This window comes from Denticeps clupeoides, chromosome 16, assembly GCF_900700375.1.
Source record: "Denticeps clupeoides chromosome 16, fDenClu1.1, whole genome shotgun sequence".
NCBI lineage: Eukaryota > Metazoa > Chordata > Actinopteri > Clupeiformes > Denticipitidae > Denticeps > Denticeps clupeoides.
This window is the reverse complement of record NC_041722.1, coordinates 19,677,313-19,695,488: the sequence shown is the minus strand read 5'-3', so window position 1 is coordinate 19,695,488 and position 18,176 is coordinate 19,677,313. Positions and strand designations below refer to the sequence as shown.

At 45.2% G+C, this 18,176-nt stretch overlaps 1 protein-coding gene across 5 annotated transcripts in view; it reads right to left on the bottom strand.

The window, feature by feature from the left end:
• Positions 1 to 18,176, bottom strand: part of bean1 (brain expressed, associated with NEDD4, 1) — a 36,835-nt gene that overhangs the window by 9,136 nt on the left and 9,523 nt on the right. For all 5 annotated transcript variants that reach the window (XR_003742733.1, XR_003742732.1, XM_028956245.1 and 2 more), the window contains exons 4-5: positions 2,495 to 2,695; positions 1,795 to 1,936 (exon numbers count right to left, since the gene is read on the bottom strand). Coding sequence is in view for 3 of the 5 variants with exons in the window: in XM_028956245.1 (XP_028812078.1) it covers positions 1,795 to 1,936; positions 2,495 to 2,695 (343 nt within the window). In the remaining 2 variants the exon portion in view is untranslated. The remainder of the gene's footprint in view (positions 1 to 1,794; positions 1,937 to 2,494; positions 2,696 to 18,176) is intronic.

Genomic DNA, 18,176 nt, shown 5'->3' with positions numbered 1-18,176 from the left:
GGTGGGTGACAGAAATAAAACAAAACCGGCAACCTTCTACCCGGTCAAAGATCGTACGGATAGCAGTGGGGAGGTATTAAATGCTCCAATTAAACCAATTAAACCCAGCACAGCAGGACACGCCCTTATTCATGCCGGTGGCATTTCACAGCAACAAAGTTGAGTTAGGGGTGCGGGTGGAGGTGAGATGAGGTGGGCTGTCCCGCTCAAATAAACAGACTGATGCACTAGCATGTTAGCCCAGCAGGATTTTGAGAAACAGCCAATCACATAGCTGCAACTCGGTGAAGTTTAAATGGAGAAAGTATTTTAGTGACTGTGAAAATGGCATGATTCTGCATGGAAAAAAGGACAAATTGTAGCTTACAATTCTTCATAAACGATAGAAATTATGCAAATGATAAAACAAATGGCAAACAGTTGCAGCATTTTGCAGTAAACGTGCATGCAAGGCATTAAACCTCTGCATGGTTCCGGTCTGGGCCCTTTGGGCTCCCTGGGCTTCGTTGCTCTGGGATGATTGTAAAGTGTCACGTGCAACCAAAAGCGAGAGGCTCGCAGAGACCCAAATAACCGGGGCGAGCAGGGAGGTCCGCTGACAGGTGAACAAGGTGCTGACAGGCAGGGGGGCAGAGGGGAACTTGACACATCTGTTGTCTTCCTAATACGCTTTATTGCCTCCTGTCTCTGGGTGATTTAAAGTTCATTTGTGCTTTTATGACAATGCAGCGAAAAGTGGTAATTAGTGCCTTAACCAAGATGTATCTCTGCCCCCATCTGCTCTGCGATGGTACCCAAGGGCCTCTCCGAGGAACTAAAAGCACATTGGACGGCACTGTTGACTTTCTGATATGTCTCAGAGGAGGCAATCAAACGCTCATAAGGAAACATGGTGCAGCATGATGGTGCTCTTTTATAAGCACTTTTTTTTATAATAAAAAATAAACTGCCCGAAAAATTTCAGTCTACATCAAAAAGTAGTGCATTTAACAGAGTAACCAATTCTTCTTATCCACTGTGCCTTGAGACACGCCGTAAAACGACAGCAACTTACATCACAGCAGTTTCATGTCATTCTTTTAATAACAATATTGTCATTCTTAAAATATTAATGATACAATCGGCACAAGTTGAACTGGTTTGAACAGTATTATTAATTCTCTCACTGTTGGACAAAGGTAAAAAAAAAAAAAATCATTTAGATTAGTGGATTAGTAGGGGGAAATTTAGAAAGGGTTTGGTTAAACCCAGCAGGTTTAGAAAGGGTTTGGTTAAAAAAATTTACATTCAATAAAACCAATTTACAACGAGTGAAACACTTTTACCAATCACTGAAACAAGTGAAAGTGAAAAAGTGAAGTGATGCACAGCACACGCTGAAACTTGTCCTCTGCATTTAATCCATCACCCTTGGTGAGCAGTGGGCGGCCATGACAGGCGCCCGGGGAGCAGTGTGTGGTGACGGTGCTTTGCTCAGAGGCACCTTGGCGGATTGGGATTCGAACCGGCGACCTTCCGTTTACGGGGGCGCTTCCTTAACCGCTGCACCGCGATCTTGACACCCACTCACAGTTGACGAGATCTCCCCTTTTAATCCCTACCTACTTCACATTACCACACCCCTTATTACATCTGACACGTTCAAACACCCGTAAATCCATGTGTTGTTATCAGGGGATCGATTTACACCGTAGTCCCAGCTGAGATGGTGCTGGGCTCCTGGACCTTCTCGTTTCCTCACTGCCCTGAAAAATGTAATGTTGTGGAGATTTGCTCTGAAGAGCAGACACTCACCGAGGCGGGGAGTCTGGGTAGATGGCGTTGACCTGCGACAGCGTCTCCACGTAGGAATCGAAGTCGAACGCCGGTGGGAACTCCTCGATGCAGGTGGACCGCAGCTCACCTATTGAGCCTCCGTAAGACACGCCGTCGGGGGCTGCAGCAATACATGCGGCTCACTTTCATTTTGGTGACAGTATCATGAATTATCTTGATTTGAAGCACACACAGTAAACACTGAATGGACATTTCTGAAGAAGCATCTGGGCCTAACAAATTTGGAGCCCAGGGTAACATTTAGGAAAAACAGCGTTTTTTTCCTCCCTGTTTTCTTGCAACAAAATGCTGTACAGCGTTTAAAACAACAAACATGCCAATATTTGGCGGTGTCGGCTTGCCATATTGCTGATAGGAAAGTTACGCTTTATTACTATTATTTCTACTACTAATTAATAGGCTTTGTTAAGCAGGTACATTCATGTTGGCTTGTGCTTTTCATATTGAGACACATTAATACCGAAACACTTTTTTTTTCTTCCTCCATTTTTGGCACCCCATGGATGGATGGGGCCTATATTGCCTATGCCACAGACCGGCCCTGAGAAGCACCCCATAACAATTCAAAAGCGACACATTTACTCTTAATGATTGTTATCGATTGAATTTTGAAGTAAAATGTGAGGTTTACATTTGAAAAGCTCCGATTTACACCCACCGTAGCTGGCCCGCATGTGAGGGTTGCGCAGGCGGCTGTCCTTGCGGAGGCTGCCCACGATGATGGTGACGCAGGAGAGGAAGAGCACCAGGCCAATGACGATGCCCGCCACCACCAGTGGGGACACCAGCAGGCTGGCCTCACTGCCTCCATCCCGACAGTCGGGGTACTCATGGGTGGGGCTGCTCTGGTTCGAGCTCACTGTGTCACAAAGCAAGGATCCCCAGAGAGACATGGAAGCAATGAAGTGGGGTGGATGATGAAAAAGAGAAAAGACAATTTTAGAAAAACATATTTCCATCTTGGGGAGAAGCATTTTCATGACTTCAGATGAACTATTTGAATACTAATGGCGCGGTCAAGACAGGGTCCAGGTTTTTGGAATTCTGAGGTCCATTTTATTAACATATGTTCCTAGTGTTCCATGCTGTGATAGAAGAACCAAGGTTGCCATATTGTGTCATATTTTCATGACCTCTTCAAAGATCTGAGAGTAAATGCTGCATTCAGGATACATGGGGATCTCGTTCGCAGTACACAGCTGGACAAAATGCAGCTACGCAAAAGGCGTCCGCTTATTTAGTTAAATAATCCCAGTGATTAACATGAAAACGTGGCGACACTGAATGCAACCTGACATGGAAGGAAGTACAATCCCAATTAAACTTGCTCCAAAAATCGAAGACCTCGCGTTTCCACTGCAGCATGCAAGGAAATCTTTAGGGTTCAAAAGGTCAGCGGAATAGCAGCGTGTCGCCTGTGCACATATTTATCCGACCATTTGACAGAACACCATTATATGTGCTGTGTGCAGCGCTCTATTAACCCGTCCTCTCCTCAGTTTTTTTTTTTTTTTTCCACTCTGATAATCCTCCACTGGAGGCTGGCTGGTTTTGGAGCAGATTCTCTCGACGCCTCCACATTTCACACCGTGCAAAGAAAAAAAAACGCTGTTGCCATTTTTGGCAAGGTCCAGCACGCCGTACAAATAACTTTGGGAATATTCAAACGGAGCTAATCAGATTTCGTCCCCGTCCACACCTCTCCTCAACATCTCGGGTCCTTTTGTCTCCCATTTACTCATGTCTGTGGTGTGGGTGACACCTACTAAGGGGTCATCACAGAGTCCACCGGATCACAGCTGCTTTTCCATTTCAGACTAATGTGGAAGGAACATCTGAACGCAAAATCAATGACAAGGTCCTGCCGACCTCACACATTACAAACGCCGTTAACTGATGCGGAAGCACGCGGCCTCCAGCTCGTAACAGGGGCGAAAGACCGAGCAGTGGGAGTTACTTTAGCTTGGTGCATTCAAATCAATAATCAGACAAGTCTCTGAAGGACCAATTATGATTGTGATAAATAAATAAAAAAAACAAACATCAAAATAAGTCCCTCTGTGGGGATCAAAGCCAGTGTCGGAGCATTGTGTTTAAGTGCCAGGCACTGTTCTAGCAGATGTCTTCAGAAATGTTCTAAATGTAAAAATGTTCACAGCCAAAAGGATTCCTTTGTTTTGGAGTCAGAGAATTCAGAGAATGTGCTTTTGAGCAGAACTGGGCATTCGGGAATGATATCGTGCTCCATTCTACACCACTAACTGCAGACGCTAATTGTATTGTGTTGCCGATGCATTACAGCTAATGGTTGCTGTTAAAATGCATAAATACTCACAGAGAAACCACTTATTTTAGCTTCGAACACAAGTTGTTCTTCTCATGTTAATACAGAGTCATTAAATAATAGAATTTATGCGTTAACATTTGGCCAGTGCTACCTGTATGTTTGTAATTGCTGTAAATGCACTGCCATTCAAGGTCAATGAAAAGTGAAGTGATTGTCATTGTGAAACACTGCAGCACAGCACACTGTGACACGGTGAAACGTGTCCTCTGTATTTAACAATCACCCTTGGTGAGCAGTGGGCAGCCATGACAGGCGCCCGGGGAGCAGTGAGTGGGGACGGTACCTTCATCAAGGGGACCTTAGTTGTACCTTGGCGGTTCGGGTTTCAAACTGGCAAATGCATTTAAGGTAACACATGCATCACATGTGGTTGCAAATGGTTTGTCTGGAAATCCTAGTACATCTTGTAAACGGGCATGCAGCTGTGTTGCATAATGATGTCTGAGTATGTCGGTCCTTAGGTACTTGTCATCATTGCGGTCTGTCACTCGTGGGGCTCCACTCCTGGGTCTGTCAGTAGTTCTGTGTCTTGATGCAAGTCTGCTGATGACACTTTGATGACACACCAAGTTCACGGGCAACATCTGACCTGAAGGTGCGCCGTAGCCAGGTTACGCTGCTCGTCCGTTAAGTGACGTTGTGTGTTCATGGCTGTTTGAATGATGAACTTGGAATGACTTACTGACAATACCAGCTATTTATACCCACTGAATATAAAACTGATGTCACATTGAGAGAGGTTGTCTCTTGATGTTGGCCCCAATATAAGGCACACCTGCACACAATGACACCATTACATGGAAAACACAAAATGAGGCGTGTCTATCACCCCAATGCAACTGGCTCCCTATCCCAAAACTGTCTGCAGTGAAACAAACACCGTATATATGACATCCACTAAGTCCCTCACAATATTCCTAACTTAATGTGAGTAGTGTATATGGGGTCCATGTGGAACTTCAATAATGACGTTGTTGCCAATAACGACATCATCACACACGCTCTACGTGATTCATTTCCGGCACTTCCTGTGCTCTCTCACCAACACCAGACTGTTCACTCCTGGGTCCTCTGATTCAGACAAAGGTGGCAGCATGAAAGCGTCCTTAGCGACTGTCATTTGAGGTAGTGTGAGTGGACAGATGGACAGTGAGTAAGTGGCCGTGTTGTTCTTCACGTCGGCGATTCAGATATTGGTGATTTAGCAGAATACTCACGATTTGCCAGCAGACAGTCAGACTGTGTGCGCTGTAGTATTCTGATGATCTGCCGGCCACCCTTACTTCTTTAAAATGCTAAAATTCCTATTCTATTCGAAATTGAACAAAGTTATCTCTTAGTATGGAACTCAGCTTATATCATAAATGGAAAACTGACCCTTTGTGTCATTATTATGAAGATTAGAGCACTTTTTTTTCAATAATCACAGATAATTTAAATTTCTTAAGAGCTTTTATTTCAGTCGTTTCACTTCTACTCCTAACGTCCATTTCAATTTTGAAACAAGTGATGTGTTTCACTCCGTAAATCCAGCAAAGAGTGAAATATGCTGAGTGAAAGTGAAGTGATTGTCAGTGGTACCTTGGCAGATCGGGATTCGAACCAGCAACCTTCTGATTACGGGCCGCTTCCTTAACCACTAGGCCACCACTGCCCCAAAAAGCAACCCGTGAGCTGAGAAGGGTGACGATAGTCATGGTTCTATATATTAATAAACTGCTTATTATCTCTGGTCTCTTCTATTTCAGTATGGCAAATTAAAAAAAAAATCTAATTGTTCAATAAGGGAAAGTATATTGTATCTGTGTGTGTGTTTGCATATTTATTTAAATTGTGGGGAAGTGGTGGCCTAGCGGTTAAAGAAGCGGGTCTGTAATCAGAAGGTTGCCGGTTCGAATCCCGATCCGCCAAGGTGCCACTGAGGTGCCACTGAGCAAAGCACCGTCCCCACACACTGCTCCCCGGGCGCCTGTCATGGCTGCCCACTGTTCACTCAGGGTGATGGTTAAATACAGAGGACAAATTTCACTGTGTGCACCATGCGCTATGCTGCTGTGTATCACATGTGACAATCACTTCACTTTAAAAATCACTTAAAAAAATATATTTGCATAAATTTATCTGATTTAAAGCTGTAAACCTTGGCGGGTCGAGCTCGCGCAGTAAATGATCGCACATGACCAGGCATATGATGGGACTTCAGGCGTACAGATGATGGGTGTCACGTCCATGTGGGCATGACGCGGCGGGTGAATGGAAAGCAGGACGAGGAGTGACGAGGAACGAAGAATGAAGGACGCTTTCACCTGACATCACTAAACCGGGGTTTAATTGTGAATCACAAGACAGGGGAGACATCCAAGACGTAGACACTGGTGAACATGGAACATAACGTTAAAGACCTGACAGCTAACAGAAACGAACAGGGCAGCTTTATACAATTAACACAGGTGTAAGAATGGACATCACGGGAGCCTGCTTTTGCCTTGCATAACAGATGTCTGCAGGGGGAAGTGTGACATTCCTGTGTCGATGGTTGTGCGTGAAGATTCGACACCTCTGTTTTACATGTCTTTTGTCTGACGGTTACGTGTGAAGTATCAGCCGTCAGGACCGCCCACCCTCTTTGTCTTCCCCAAATGGGAGGCACCGGGGGGCGTGACATCAGAAACAACAAGTTCTGATTGGTCAGTGACAACTTCCTGTAGGCCAGTGACAACTTCCTGTAGGCCAGGGGTATAAAAGTCTGCTCACATGTGGAAAAAAAGACCTCTGAGCTTCTTGCTCAGGGGGTTTTCCATCGGAAGCCGGAAGGCTTCTGAGCCTTTCTCTCCCCCTCTCTTTCTCTTCTCCCTCTTTACTCTTTCTTCTCATTTTTATTTTCGCTGTAACCTTGGTACATTTTTACATTCAATATTCACATGTAACCACAATAATTATTTACCGGTGTTAATAAATTAGAAACTGTTCATTTTTAACCTCTACTGTGCCATGCCTCTTTCTGCCAGGTAACATCAAATTGGAGTGGTTGAAAACAGAGATTTGTGTGGAGGGAGAAAGAGTTTTTTCTACACACTCTATTCTCTTCTCCCACACCACATGGTCTTCATTGTTTTTACACAGGTGAAAACGATTAGGGAACATTTCACATGACAAAAATGAAACTCCGGTCCGGAGTAACCCCATTTCGGACCGGATCGTGACAATGGGCCAGCGGACTACCTGAGAAGCTCCGGGGATGGTGGCGTCGGCTCACAGGGCCCGGACACCAAGGCGACAGGAAAACATAACCAGATGTGTGCCATGCAGCTCCATGCCATGAAACCATACACACGAAACACAATTGTGAAAAATGCCCAAAGCTGATCACCGGGAATTTTATTGCGATCATTGATCATGCTGGGGCAGTGGTGGCCTAGTGGTTAAGGAAGAGGCTTCTGTGTGTGGAAGGTTTAATCGGAAGGTTTGCTCAGTGGCCAAGGTGCACCGTTCCCCCACACTGCTCCCCGGGTGCCTGTCATGGTGCCCACTGTCATCAAGGGTGAAGGTTAAATACAGAGGACACATTTCACCGTGTGCTGTGCTGCAGTGTTTCACTTCAATTTCTCCTTATATTTAATTATAGTGTTAATTTTGCAAAACTTGAACATTCTGCCCTTCTGCAATCCGAGAAATCAGTGTGCAACACGTAACTTCACACGAGACTTCTACATGAGATGGGCAGACCATCCTCGGCATGAGGCGGGTCAGGTGGCGTTCTGTCACCGCGCCCCCCGGCAGCGGTTTGTCACGCAAGCCTCACACCTCCAGTTCACAGCCAGCACAACACAGCTGTCCCTTCGCAGGGATTTTTCACCGCCGGTAATGGCTGACAATAGCAGGCCTCTGCCTGCCTCCCTGGCGCCTCCCCCCCCCCCCGGGGGTGTGTGCGAATGAGGGATTCTGCAAGCCTGGGCACATCTGTTGTTGCAAATTTACTGAGAACTGAGGGTCAAGATAAGTCTGTAGAAAAGCGGATATATATATATATATATATTTTTGCCAGAGCTGGTGGACATGTATTCTCTCTCCCGCCCAAATGTTCTCTCCCCGTGCGCCCAGGAAGGGCAGGTGGGGCACTGCTGAGGACGAGCGCAGAGGAAATGGTCCTTTGATGACAAGCTCCTCCGACGATGGACAGAATGTTGTCTGGGAAAGTGCCCCTCGCAGCATAATCCATTCTTTTAGTGTTGCGAGAGCGAGTTCCGTGAATCAGGCATCGATCCAGGCTGACGGCGCGGGCCCTGCGGTCTCTATCCGTTTTGTCTTCAAAAAACAAAACCTTCTGCCCGCACATGTCCAGAAAAAATTACAATTGCTGTCCAGTCCAGTCGAGAAATGTGTGCATTGAATATGCATATTGCAAAAAAACGGTTCGAATTTTCCATTTTAATGCACGTCAGGATGCAACACATGATGCACCAAGCCATATGTTGCTAAGCAACAGTAATGAATTATGTTACTTGTCACTCCTAGTGATTGCATTTCTGGGAAATTAAATCATTGATTTTTGAAACAATTTCGTAAGAAATAAGTCAAGGGATTCAATCCTACGATCACTGCACTGAACGACCAACGAACAGGCTTTCCGAAGTACGAGCGTAACACTCTGTATCACTTCCATTTCTTCAAGGAATTACCGGATTCGTACTCCCCAAATCCTGCATGGTCAATATACCATCGATTTTGCGAACAAATTGATGGGCGGTGAAAACTGTCTGTCCTTCCTCCACGGGGTCTGTGATGTGGTCTGTTTAAAAGCAGCCGGAGAGCGGCGCCGCTTCCTGGGATATTGAGTGGACGTCAGGTCGGATTCGGCCCCCGCTGCAGTGGAAGTCATTAAGCAGTCATGTCGAATGAGCACTGGGCCGGCAGAGACGTCCGGGGCCCTAGCATGAGTCAAAGGCTTGCATTCTTCCCTCAGCTCTCCCAGAGACGTGTGGGAGAGGCTTCTGGGTAATTTATAAGTGAAACACTGCATCTGCTGGGTCTTTAGTTGTGTGCAAGTCCCTTAGTCACACTTCAATTTACCATCCCTCCAACCAAGAAGAGGGGAAATATTGATAGTGTGCTAGTATTTCACAACATAAAATGTAGTTCGCATGTATTAATACTTATTAATGTACCATCATAGTCTTAATAACAGTAATTACAGTGGCAACGAAGGCATCACTAAGTCATATTTAGTCAGAATTATCCATGACTATTTTAGTCTAGTTGGACTGATGACATTTTAGGTTTTTTTTTTTCGACCACACATTCTATTTCTTTTTCACTTCATTATAAAGAAAGTGCGTGTTCATCTTTTTCCCCCAACCATCTGATAACTCACCACCATATATCTAAGACCCACCACAAGCATTCTGAAATCCAAATAATGTGCAAACAGGAATTGAATCTGCGAAAACAGAAATACTGCATAATAATAATACGAAACAAACGTCTCGTTTTCCTCAATGAGACATTTTAGTATAGTTTTTATTTTGCAAACCATATTTATTCATCTGCAATATTACATGATATATTTAATCATAGTTATCGTCACATTACCAGCATTTACGTATGTATCTTGTCAAAAAGTCTGTAGGAGTAACTTCTGCCTGAACTGAATTAGGGTGGTAGTAGCCTAGTGGGTAACACATGCGCCTATGAACCAGAAGACCCGGGTTCGAATCCCACTTACTACCATTGTGTCCCTGAGCAAGACACTTAACCCTAAGTTGCTCCAGGGAGACTGTCCCTGTAACTAATGATTGTAAGTCGCTCTGATAAATGCTGTAAATGTAAATGTAAATGAATTAGAAAGGCTTGCACTCCATCCAGACCAATACTGTATATTTGTTGATTACGACTAATGTTCTCACAAAACACAACCCGGCCCTACCTTCTGCAACCGAAGAACGTACCACAAAGGCGTCACAGTTCAGCAGCAATTTCTTATTTATAATAATAAGCACCAATTCCGCCACTATAGGGTAGAGACAAGCCTAGTGGGTAATAAAAGTCCCAGGTTCAAACCCCACTTACTACAATCGTGTCCCTGAGCAAGACTCTTAACCCTGAGTGTCTCCTTGTGGGGGACTGTCCCTGTAACTACTGACTCTGGTAAACGCTGAATTTACTGACAAATCTGTCATCATTCACCCCAATGATCTACATTTTCTTCCAATGAACTTCTAAGTTCATATCCTCACATCCAAAGTCTTCAAAAAAAAAAGACATTCAGCAAACATCTGGCCCAAGCTGTTCAGATGCCACCGGATTTCATGCATCCATAATCGTGTCCCTGGAGGCCTGCACTGCTTACGCATGCATGGTAGAGCACTGGTCAGCAGTGGCACTCACATCCCTTGGCACGTGCCACTCAACCACCATCTGAAGAGCGGGAAAAAACGGATGCGTCCGGATGCGCCATGTTGATGGAGCCCCGTGGCGCTGAAATGCCACCACTGGCACCCAGGACCGGTCAACTGGCCTGACTGGCTGTCAAGAGTGCCAGTCCCCAAGCGGCCCTCCCAAATCAATTTTGCCCGAGACTGATTTGGTGGCTCAAGGTCACCCCCCTCACGGCTGGCCATCTGATGCTCACTGGACGACAGCTGCCAACTGCAGCCGAGGGAGCGACAGTGCCGGAGGGTGCCGGTCACACTTCACCCCCGCAAACACGCGGACCCCCGGCCTGCACGTACAGGCCAACGTTCACATTTCACATTTCTACTGTACTTCTCCGGCCCGGGTAATTTCGGACAATTCGTCCCACGAACTGGCCTGGCCCCGCATCAGCAGAGCGAGAGCGGCCCCGGCAGAACCAACCCCCCCCCCTCCGACTTCATAACCAGCAAACTTCATAACAATAAATCACCACAATAAATCGACAAATCAGATGCACTCGGTGCAACCCGAGACGAGAGAAACGTCCTCGTCCCCTGAACTAAATGGGCTACGGTGGAGTGCTGCACGGCTCCAATTTCCAAGCATTCATTTAAAAGCATTACAGAATAACAGTGTTAACAAGGCCACAATTAGACACGCAACGGAGCTGCAGGGCAAGATGGACGTCGGCCAGAAAAGCAGGAGATTTCTGGGTCATGTTGGATCACGGCGAGGCTTCAGCTCTTCCTCGGCCTGACTTGCCTAGTGCAAGAAAAAACCCCGGCAGGGGGAAGGCGCAGATTCCTAATACAGGGAGTGCAGAATTATTAGGCAAATGAGTATTTTGTCCACATCATCCTCTTCATGCATGTTCTCTTACTCCAAGCTGTATAGGCTTGAAAGCCTACTACCAATTAAGCATATTAGGTGATGTGCATCTCTGTAATGAGAAGGGGTGTGGTCTAATGACATCAACACCCTATATCAGGTGTGCATAATTATTAGGCAACTTCCTTTCCTTTGGCAAAATGGGTCAAAAGAAGGACTTGACAGGCTCAGAAAAGTCAAAAATAGTGAGATATCTTGCAGAGGGATGCAGCACTCTTAAAATTGTAAAGCTTCTGAAGCGTGATCATCGAACAATCAAGCGTTTCATTCAAAATAGTCAACAGGGTCGCAAGAAGTGTGTGGAAAAACCAAGGCGCAAAATAACTGCCCATGAACTGAGAAAAGTCAAGCGTGCAGCTGCCAAGATGCCACTTGGCACCAGTTTGGCCATATTTCAGAGCTGCAACATCAATGGAGTGCCCAAAAGCACAAGGTGTGCAATACTCAGAGACATGGCCAAGGTAAGAAAGGCTGAAAGACGACCACCACTGAACAAGACACACGTCAAGACTGGGCCAAGAAATATCTCAAGACTGATTTTTCTACGGTTTTATGTACTGTTGAAATGAGAGTGAGTCTTGATGGGCCCGTGGCTGGATTGGTAAAGAGCAGAGAGCTCCAGTCCGACTCAGACGCCAGCAAGGTGGAGGTGGAGTACTGGTTTGGGCTGGTATCATCAAAGATGAGCTTGTGGGGCCTTTTCGGGTTGAGGATGGAGTCAAGCTCAACTCCCAGTCCTACTGCCAGTTTCTGGAAGACACCTTCTTCAAGCAGTGGTACAGGAAGAAGTCTGCATCCTTCAAGAAAAACATGATTTTCATGCAGGACAATGCTCCATCACACGCGTCCAAGTACTCCACAGCGTGGCTGGCAAGAAAGGGTATAAAAGAAGAAAAACTAATGACATGGCCTCCTTGTTCACCTGATCTGAACCCCATTGAGAACCTGTGGTCCATCATCAAATGTTGGAGATGTTATATTGGTTTCACTGGTAAAAATAAATAATTGAAATGGGTATATATTTGTTTTTTGTTAAGTTGCCTAATAATTATGCACAGTAATAGTCACCTGCACACACAGATATCCCCCTAAAATAGCTAAAAATAAAAACAAACTGAAAACTACTTCCAAAACATTCAGCTTTGATATTAATGAGTTTTTTGGATCTTTGAGAACATGGTTGTTGTTCAATAATAAAATTATTCCTCAAAAATACAACTTGCCTAATAATTCTGCACTCCCTGTATACTCCCTCAGCGGCCATTCAGAAGTGAGGAAGAGGCCCGTATTAAACGTGCATCATACGGGGACCGCCTGTAAAAATAAGAATAAAAAAAGACATGGACATTGAGACAGATTACAGCCCGATATGTCTACATTTGTCTGCATCTTATTAGCCTGAGAGTGAATGATTCAGCAGTATTTTTACTAGCAAAGCTAATAAAGTAATAATAAATAAAGTGGAGTGATTTTCAGTTGTGATACACAGCAGCACAGCACGCGGTGCACACAGTGAAATTTGTCCTCTGCATTTAACCCATCACCCTGAGTGAGCAGTGGGCAGCCATGACAGGCGCCAGGGGAGCAGTGTGTGGGGAATGTGCTTTGCTCAGTGGCACCTCAGTGGCACCTTGGCAGGTCGGGATTCGAACCGGCAACCTCCTGTTTACGGGGGCCGCTTCCTCAACCCTCTAGGCCACCACTGCGCCACTGGTAGCTAGCCCGTACTTGCTTGTGTGTGTGTGCTCATTTGCATATCGAGACGTACTCGATATTCTGCCGGCTAGGTGGACCTGATATGATGTTTCATTCATATTTGCAGAAGAAAAAAACCCATTTGAGAAACGTTAAGTGAGAAAACCAGCAAGCATTAATGTTCTTTTGCGTTGATATCCAAACCAAATGTACCCAACACGCAAATTACAATTTTTTTAATTAAACACAATGTAGTCGGAAATGATGCATTACATTTGGTCTCCATTTCCCTGCTATGGTTTTAGCACGACCTTGCTGAAACTGAATGAAATAGAACTTTAATAAAAAAAGGCGCCCCTGTGTACGGAAACCATTTGAGAGGCGATTTAAATGTGAGCAGTGAGGAAAAACGAATTGCTTGAACGCCACGGGACAGACGAACTTCGCGAAATTAGCTGCGATTAGTCACACCTCAGCGAAAGACCAGGTGCCGCTCCGGCAGAAAGGTTAGTGGGGACGTTTACACCGCCGGGCGCCAACGAACCCGTCCCAGGCAGGGGGGAGCGGAGTCATCTCCCGCGTTAATCACCAGGCATTAACCTGCTCGCCGCGTTCATCTCCGCGGGACAGCTGGGCCACGCTCCCCGGGTCTGAGGGGGACGTGCAAACTGCGAGATGCAACGCCATCATCTCTGGGATTATTTGCCCATAATATGGCTGTCACTCAAATGGGACATCAGACGAGGCTTCTTATTAGATAACAGTTTACGAGCTCAGATCTGCGTGGACGGACTGAATGGACTGGCAGTGATGGAGGAAATGGAGAGATTGGTTTCAGATTGCCTGGAAGCCACTCTGTTTAGAGCTGATTTTGGCCCCCTTTTCCGACAATTACTTCTGTGAATTTACCCATGAGGTCTGGCAGATGAGAGACCGCCTCGCATGGCTGACATGTCAGAGGACGTGTCGGGGAGATTTGAAATGGTATGAGAGTCAAATGTCCATCAAACGTGTTCAGCTCAACGTAATTGCCGTTGGGTTAGGGTTGGTCCAGACTCGTGAGGAACTTCAGAGGGAGCTTCCTTAACATCAGAAAGGGCCTTTTAAAACCAAGCGAGAGTGGTGGGACCCATTTTAAACTACTTTCTGCAGCTGCTTATCTGGGAGTATCCAGAGCCAAACCTGCCTTCAGTCTAATGCAGGAGAAACATCTGGCAGAGACTCACATGGACACGGTGTGACAACTCAAAATGCAAGCAAGCCCAGGGATATGGAAGCAGTGAACATTTCAATTATGCATGAAAGAATTACATTATTATTTTCCAGACATTTATTTAAATATAGGGAATATTGTAGAATTAGTAACCCAACATAACAGGACAAGTCGTTAAATCAAAATCAGAATTGCATTTATTGGCCAAGTATGTGAGTGAATTGTAGAATCTGGCTCCATTTTATATATGACACGGGAACTGGCAGTAGTGTGTGTGCCACTCTTTATCATCTGCTCCTCGTACTTACTTTCCTTTATGGAAGGCTGCTCCTCCCTATGTCATTTAACCCAGATTAAAGAAGCCTGAGCGCCCGGCTTCGTCCAAACAAGCTTACTGGGCGGGGGATTAAGAGAGTAGGCCTGCATTATCCAGGCCTCTGGGGCTTTAGTGGGTCAGGAGAAGCAATAGCAGGGCCCATTTCCACCGGATTTGTCAGCTGTGATCCCACTCTTACTGTCGGGGCCTGTGCATCGAGCTGTGGGGATGAGGCCGGGATTAATCTGGTTAAAACGGCTCCTGTAGACCCCTGCTCCGCGCTCGACCTCATCTGTGCTGATTCCACCGTCTCCAAATCTGGGAAAAAGCGGCGCGCGTGGGCACTGTGGCCTGGTGCGCAGAAGTTACATGTGACGAGTGACTCAGTTGTTCTGTTGTCACTGTAAGCTAATTCGATTTGTCTCGAAGCATTATGTCTCATTAAGACCTGACGCAGCAGTGAATCTCTGGGGGTGACTTCATGAGACAGGCCAACGCTGGACTTAAGAGTGCTTGAGCATGCACTTCTAATAGCGAACTACCACTGCAGGTATTTTATAGAAAAATAGACCCAAATTAACATTTTATTCAGCCATTTTCCGTAACCACTTCCTCATGTTCATGGTTGTGACTGCTGGATCCCATCCGGGAATACTGGGCACCTCAGGGGGCACACACACCATTCACTAACACACTTTATATCTATGGTCGATATAGTCGCCGTTACGTCTAGTTTACGTGTTTTTGGAAACCGGGGGGAATCCCATGCAAATATATCGTGAGGATGCAGACTCCGCCCACAGAAGGAAGAATCCAGGGCAGGATTCGCTAGTTCCGGTCATCTTTTCAATGCACACCAAATTCATGGCTACCATGTCCAGGATTACTCTCAGGTGTTCAGTTACGTAATATATATGAAAATGCACTGGACATTTCAGATATCTCTGCCTCCAGTTTAAGAATAAGCTTTCATTTCTAAGAAATTGAGATATACATATCAAGTGACAGGCTTGATCAGCTCTTTCTACCAGGAACATGATGAACCAAATGACTTATCACTGAACACAAAGAAGGCTAAGAAGGTGCCAAAAGGGCATTTTTGTAAAAATGAAAAATATATACTCTCACCCATGTGTTTAAAGAATTTTTTTTTAATGAAAACACACAAAGTTGTTCATGTTTTGTTTTTGCAATCCTGTAAAGTCTTCTAAAAATGTCACTTACATCCATATGGTTCTCAGCCCTGGTCCCTTTAATAACCTTATCGAGATAAGTCAAGGAGAAAATGAAGCAAAGTGAAACAAAAACCAATTTTAATGATTAGTAGTGGTGCAAAGAATAAAAAAACTCCTGGTTTAGATTGGATCAGTTTTCGGATCAGCAAAAAAAGAAACGGAGAGGACAAATTTAACTCTCCATTTCTTCGTTTAAGTATTTTTTTAAACTCAACACTCATTCAACTCAATTACATAATTTGGGGCATGATCATGATTTCCTTTAATGTGCACACACTCAAAAACAATTTAAAATGCAATTTAAGGTAACATTGCTCCGTACTTTGAAGATGGTAAATAAAAACTAGCTTATGTCCACATCATCAAAAAGATGAGGATGTCTACATTTTCAGCGGAGAGAGAACTCGGTAGGCGTTGAAACTCCGCTGAAGACCATCTTTATATGTCGATGTTACTAGTTAATATTCGTCCCGATGATTGTTAGCTGAGTATGTAATGTGGATTCGTCGGATGGTAGGTGTTTGTAAGCAAGGTTAAGACCGAGTTATATGTGCGATGTCAGTTAGCCATTTCCATGTTACTTATGTACAGGGTGGGCCATTTATATGGATACACCTTAATAAATGGGAAAGATATTAACGTCCTGTTTGTGGCACATTAGTATATGTGAGGGGGCAAACTTTTCAAGATGGGTGGTGACCATAGTGGCCATTTTGAAGTCGGCCATCTTGGATCCAACTTTTGTTTTGTTCAATAGGAAGAGGGTCATGTGACACATCAAATTTATTGGTAATTTTACAAGAAAAACAATGGTGTGCTTGTTTTTAAAGTAACTTTATTCTTTCATGAGATATTTACAAGTTTCTGACCACTTATAAAATGTGTTCAATGTCACCAACCATTCCCATTTTATTAAGGTGTATCCATATAAATGGCCCACCCTGTATATTTTCTCTCTGTTCCTCAGTGCGTCGACCCACACATGCACCCATAACTATCCACACACCTGCACGTGCACCACCTCTATACCTGCATGACTGCATGCATTCTTTCAACGTTATGCATTCATAATTAATGCAATGAATAAACGTGTTATGCTGGCCTACAGGCTCTTCGCCCGTACATGACTTTCAAATCTTCGGATCATGTGCGTCCCGAACAGCGGCGAGGGATCGGTTCGTATCCCGGATGAGCATCGGTCCATTGCGTAACTAGTGATTACTAGAAAACTGGTCCATTCAGACATACGGGCACTCGTTCGTTTTGGGTGCCACAGCTTGCTTCAGTCTGCATGGTCCATATATGCAGTCGCAACGGTGCAGTTTTAATGAGTTTTCTGAATGTGGTGGTTTGGGAAAGATCACATTGAACTGAAATGGGCCACTCGGCCCGATTTGCATTTTCCTTTTATCTCCCCGGCCGAGCCCTATTAACCCAATTTGCTGAGACAGCACTCACCATCTTGCAGCATTAGGATATGACTTGACTGTGTCTCGTTGGTGACATATTCAATTCAACACACGCGGCATACGGTTTGACTCAACGTGGTGTAGGGAACGGCAAGCAAAGCAGGACGCTGGTGCAACACGCAGGTGTATGAAATGGAATCCGTTTTCTCTTTTTAAGGAGCCAGCGATTGCAGTGATTCGGAACGTGCCGGAGACGGAAGAGAAAGACAGCCGGCAGGCATTCACGGCGAGCACAAGGACAGATGTCAACCCAGGAATTCCTCCCAGAGGACGGCGATAATGAAACCGGTTAGAGTGTGACCCCAAATCCCTGCGCCTCCTGTTGTTGCTGTAATAGGAAGTGTTTATAAGGAAAGCATCAGGGACAATCGCGGCTCTAATTTTGGAATTAAAGTGCCAACAACGCGATAAGATTGTGGTTTCAACACCTAAATTATCACTACACGCAAATAATTCTGTCGCTCGGTCGGTCTCGGGCCATTGAAGGTCAGAAACAGCACCCAAGTAGACACCAATCGCCTGGGCCGATTCTCTTCATACTACATACATATATACATACATATATGGAGACAAAAAGTAAAGCAACAATTCAGTCAAGGGCTGTACGTCACTTTGATTGGATCAAGGTTTGGGGGGGCGGCATGAAGAAATGGCTGGTTCCGATGTACACAGCAGCACAGCACACGGTGCACACAGTGAAACGTGTCCTCTGTATTTAACCCATCACCCTTGGTGAGCAGAAGGCAGCCATGACAGGCACCCGGGG